At 55.5% G+C, this 5,073-nt stretch overlaps 2 protein-coding genes across 7 annotated transcripts in view; both read left to right on the top strand.

The window, feature by feature from the left end:
- The window catches only part of LOC113213737 (uncharacterized), an 8,959-nt gene extending 5,994 nt beyond the window's left edge, over positions 1–2,965 (top strand). For all 4 annotated transcript variants that reach the window (XM_052265213.1, XM_052265210.1, XM_052265207.1 and 1 more), the window contains exons 4-8: positions 682–800; positions 1,420–1,636; positions 1,797–1,950; positions 2,078–2,305; positions 2,569–2,965. In XM_052265213.1, coding sequence (XP_052121173.1) covers positions 682–800; positions 1,420–1,636; positions 1,797–1,950; positions 2,078–2,305; positions 2,569–2,804 — 954 coding nt within the window. In that variant the 3' untranslated portion in view covers positions 2,805–2,965. The remainder of the gene's footprint in view (positions 1–681; positions 801–1,419; positions 1,637–1,796; positions 1,951–2,077; positions 2,306–2,568) is intronic.
- A 912-nt stretch (positions 2,966–3,877) lies between these two features.
- Positions 3,878–5,073, top strand: part of LOC113213721 (uncharacterized) — a 3,656-nt gene continuing 2,460 nt past the window's right edge. The window contains exons 1-2 of one of the 3 annotated variants that reach the window (XM_026432859.2): positions 3,878–3,998; positions 4,388–4,551. In XM_026432859.2, the coding sequence (XP_026288644.1) occupies positions 4,432–4,551 (120 nt within the window). In that variant the 5' untranslated portion in view covers positions 3,878–3,998; positions 4,388–4,431. Of the gene's footprint in view, positions 3,999–4,053; positions 4,146–4,341; positions 4,552–5,073 lie in introns of those variants that run through there. The other 2 variants (XM_052265214.1, XM_026432860.2) reach the window with 2 other exon arrangements.

Here is a 5,073-nt window from a genome sequence, read left to right on the forward strand (position 1 = left end):
CTCGGAGGCGCGTATGGCCGAGTAAGTTGTTTCTCCCCGTTGACCGCCCCCGCTCTGCCCGCAGCTGCAGCTGCTCGACCTGCCCGACGTGCCGCTGCTGCAGGTGCTCTCCCAGCTGGCCCCCAAGCACCTGTTCGCCGCCGGTCGCACCTGCCTGCGCCTGGCCGCGCTCGCCAGGACGCTGCCGTGGCGCGATCAGGGCGAGATCAGGCTCAAGAAAATCGCGGATGTGAGAGACCTGTTGAGGGTGGCCGCTCCTCCGGAGCGACTGTGTATTTTAGACGATTTAGCGAAACCAGACTTTGTATTCTGTGCGGGTCGTGGGTGTTTCTCCTTTGACTGCCTCGGTGACAGCCGCACCCACAACACTTGCCCTCCTCGATCCTTGCAAGTCAACTTGAGCAGGAGGGTCTCATTCGAGGATGCCTTACGCCTCATCCGGGAAGTAGCCCCGCTGGCGAAGGGTCTTGCGTTCGCAATTGAATGGCTGAGCGTTATTTATCGAGTAATGGAAGATGCCAGCTGGTTGAAGCTTGAGCACCTTACCTTTTTACAGTTAAATCTGCACGATGAGCCGACCGCGCTGTGGCCACAGGTGAGGACGCTAAGGCTCACTGCTGACCAAAGGCCGGGTGAGCTAAGGACTGCACTAGGCTCTACCATTTCCCTCCCTTTCCGCAGGAGTTGGTGCTGCCGAGCCTCCGCTGCGTGAGTGTGGACGCAGCAGACGACGTCGACAACTACGTGCCATATTTTGAGGAGAGCCTGGAAAGCTTGCGCTCGCTATTGCGGCCACACAGGTATCGCCTGTTGCACTTTTTACGCTCTTTACTTCATTTAATACACAGAAAGGCAACACATTTTTGGCGCATTGAATGCCGTAATTCTCTTTTAATGCGCCGAAAATGTGTTAGCTTCTATGCACTCCTGGGCTCTTGGGGTGGTGCTTCCCTTCCCTCGTTTGGGGCTGATATCTATGCCAGTTATGGTACACCAATATGTAAGTGCGAACAGCCACCCTTATGTGGGACATAATCCCGGGCAGCGCGCTAGTTAGGTAATGCGCATTGAAGTGCACCTAGCAGCAGGTAACACATTTAAGGTACACTAAATGTACATTGCCGCATTAAATGCGCAATTAATGCGCGTAATGCACATTAAACACGTAAAAAATGTGTTATCTTTTTTTGTGCCTTTTAATGCGAATTGCCGAATTTGATGCACAACGAATGCTCATTAATGCGCATGGGCGCTACAAGGGATAACTACGAAAGTCCGCGGCGTGAATCAGCCACTGGTTATACGCGGTGGGGGCGGGCCTTGTTGGTGTTCCACTTTGATCGTTTTAACATGCCACTTTTCCACTTGGCTGCGCCTTATTACCGAGCCGGTGTGTGATCCACTAACTTTTTTTTGCAGCGAACAGCTCAGCCGTGTGACGATAGATTCGGGCGAACAAAAACTTCTCGAACACATCGTGAGCGCGTTGCCCAGCGACCTCCGCCGGCTGGAGATCCACCTGTTGAGAGAGGGTGAGGCCGCGGCACTCCAACAGATCCACGGGCTGAAGGAGTTGGTGCTCGACAACTGGGAGACTGAATGGGATGAGGAGAGCTTAAGACAGACCTGCAGTGAGGTAACCAAAGTGACAGCAAAGTGTGTGTAGGATCAGAACGAGAAATATAATTGCACGAGGCGATACGAACCCTCTCAATGACGAGGGGATCTCCAGCTTACGTGACCCTCTCGTCTGCATTCGACCTATCCTGTTTATCTGAACACCCCGTTGTTCCCAGCTGGACCACTTCTTGAGGTCCCCGGGACCCCTGGAACGCCTCGGACTGCCTGGGGATGCCATACCGATGGGCGCCCTGGGGGCGGGCGGGCTGAAGAGCCTGCAGTGTCTCCTTCTGGACGGGACCTACCCCCTCTACGAACTTCCCGACCAAGGTTTGGCGGCTTTCCCCGTTTCAAATTTGTACAGGTCGACGTGCTTACGTGCCATATCGACTCTCTGAAGTAGCATTATTCTGAACAACTGGCCTCACGCGCATGCTTGCGCTTCGCCAACTTTCAGACCTCCGCCGCTGGCCCGAGGGGTTCGTGCGTGAGCTGCCGGCGGCTCTGGCGGGCCTTCCCCGCCTGCGCGTCCTCATCCTGTGCTCGCCGCCACCCGGCGTGTTCCAGAATATCGCGCCGGGCGACGTCGCCGCCCTCGAGGTGGTGGTCGTCGTGGACCTGGAATCCTGCAGTACATCTCCCTGTCAGTGCAGGCAGTCCCCCGTGTTCCGAACGAGAACAAGAGGTTTGTGTGTCATACTTGTCGGTGAAGAACTCTCTGAGCCGGTTATCTCGCCTAGGTAGGCCAAAACTAGGTCACGATTCCACTGCTGTGTGGAGCGGGCTGCATTGCACCTGCTGACCAACATGAACAGTACACAGCCGTACAGACTGACGTACTGCTCTGTAGGCAGTGCAGGCGCAGATGTGTCCAGCTTCTAGCAGGTGTATTCGTGGCGAGTTTTTGCCTCCAATGTTGGCAACACTGACCCATACACTTGCCCGCAGAGTGCGCGCGAGCCCCGCAGATGGCTTCGGAGCTGCAGAGCCTGGTGCGCCGCCTGCCCGCGCCGCTGCACGCGATATACGGCTACCAGAACATGTTCTTCAGGCACCCCGTGTCCGAGACGGCGGGCTGCTCGCTGTGCGCCGAGGCCTCGACCGAGGCCGTCGCCGCGTTGCACGAGTACGAGGACCGCCCGCACATGCGACTGGACGGGACAGTGAAATGTGTGAGGGTGTGATAAAGTACCCAACCAGGCAGATGTATTATTGTTTCCTTTCTTCCATTGAAACTGGTTCCGCCCAGAACGGTTTTCTTTTCCCGTGTCGATTATGTTAAGCCCCCTTCCCTTCTAATTGGCGGGGTGCAGTGCCCAAAATCGAAAGAAAAAAAGTAAAGAATTTGTCAATACTTTGTGCGCGTTCATTTTCATGTCTATGAATGTAATCACCTGTGGCGTGGCGCCTTATTTCCCTACACGCTGCACCGCGCTGCTGCTGCCGCCCGCGGATCGGAACTTCACCAGCAGCACCTCGTCTAATACACGCGTTGTAGTCATCGCGCGAGGGCGAGGGGCGGCTCGCCCGGTGTTGACAGCCACCACCCACCCCCTGACACTATACACTATACAAGCCGCATCGGAGAGTATCCTGCCAGCTGACCTGCGGCGGCGGCGGCGTGGCGGCGGCGAGCCCCTTACGGGCTCTGGGTAGGCCACCGGGTGGATCACTCGGCTGCGCAGGTGGACTATACCAGACTCTCCCCCGCTGGTCGCACGCGACGACGGTGCGACCGCTTCACTTTGACGGGCCTCGCGAGAACCGTCACATCATAGGGATGGTTGTCTCCACCTAGTGCGTCCGCTGGGAAATCCGGAGCTGTCGTCTGATTCAGAAGATCGCTCAAGAGAGGCTTTCCTATACCTCCCGTATAGCTCCGTCCTTGTTGCACTCATGGGGCAGATATAGGAGAGCCCCTCTTGAACGATCTTCTGAATCAGACGGCAGGGTCAGATCACGTCTGGTCGCCCAGAAGACGGGGTCGTCACCCCCTTCCCCTTTCCCATCCCCCACCACCACCCCCTTCCTACACGGCTCACGCATACATTTCTGTTTTCTATTTCTAAAAGATTGATTGAGTTAGTACTATCGTGGATACGGGTGGGGAAAGTCCGCGAGCGGGTTTGATGGTTTCAAATGGTTTGGGTCCCGAGTGATGAGGGAGGGGGCGGAGGTTCTTGTGCCCGGAGCGTCGTCTCGCCGGTCGCCCTCCGCCGACCTCCCCCCACCCCATCCCGCTTCCCTCCCCCTCACCACGAGACGAGACGCATGACGCGCCTGTTCCTGTTGCGTCCCTGTTGACGTTGTTGTGTTGAGTCAGTCGGGCCACCAGCGCTTGTTCGTTTCCACCCAAGATTTGTGTTGTTTGCCGTGAGGTGAGAACCCTCTGTACCCTTCGTATGCGGACCCCCCGGATTCTTCTGCGGGTGTTTTGTGTTGTATTCATAGTTAAGGACGTTAAGGAGTCTGGTACTCTGGGTGACTCCAGAGAGGTTCGGGAAGAATCCATCTGCCCAGATTAGGTTAGGTTTCAGTTTAAATCGTTTAAATCAAGGTATACGTTCTCGAACGTGAACTGTAGTATGGTGTTTCGCTGCAAAACGGCTAAAAGTCCCTTTAAAATCAAATTCATTCGGAAATATGTGCCCATCTTGCCTATCCAGATAGATTTTTTAGAGACAGTCCTGCCGCGCCCGCGTCGTTACTCGCGTGGATCAGCAACACAACGCGCTGTGACACGCCGGGCCGTCCTCTCTTATTGTAGGTTAGACCGTCGTTGTTACGGGAGCACCTTAGAAGAGTGGAGACATGCTGCAACTACCGACCCGGTCTCAATCGCCCCGGCCATGTGCAGGGACCAAGGACTGCAAGGACTCTGGGACAGCTTCCGAGGAGACAGCCACCACCGCCACGGCCCACCACGAAAAGGTATAGGACCGAGCAGCGTGAGGGGTACTTCACTACCTTCATTATAAGTTCAAGCGTCAGGCTCACACCGATTTATACTCGTTCCTTACCACCCCCGGCACCTGCTTGGAGGTAGGAAGGATGTGTATTTTGGTATTTTGGATTTTGGTCTTAGTGCCGTATCATGTAACGCAAATTTATCTCGGAACACGTTATGGCACTGCTTAACAGTGAATCTTAGGTTTAATAGTATTATTGAGAACTCATAACAAAAATTTTCAGGGTTTTCATTTTAAGTCCCCTCCCCCCGAGGGGGCAATAACTCTGGGAATCATGTGTACACACCGGCCAGGGAATCACCGGGAATCAGCGGGAATCAATGAGAATCACGACGGGAATCAATGGGAATCAACGGGAATCATGGATCCCGGGAATCATATGTGTACACTTGAATTCGGAGTTATTGCCCCCTCGCCTCCCCCCTTCCTGCCCTTCGAGTGGGCCGCCTCGGGGGCCCCATTGTTGGGACTGCTCCCCCCCCCC

Source organism: Frankliniella occidentalis, unplaced genomic scaffold (genome assembly GCF_000697945.3).
Source record: "Frankliniella occidentalis isolate FOCC.00 unplaced genomic scaffold, Focc_3.1 Scaffold25, whole genome shotgun sequence".
Classification (NCBI taxonomy): Eukaryota; Metazoa; Arthropoda; class Insecta; order Thysanoptera; family Thripidae; genus Frankliniella; species Frankliniella occidentalis.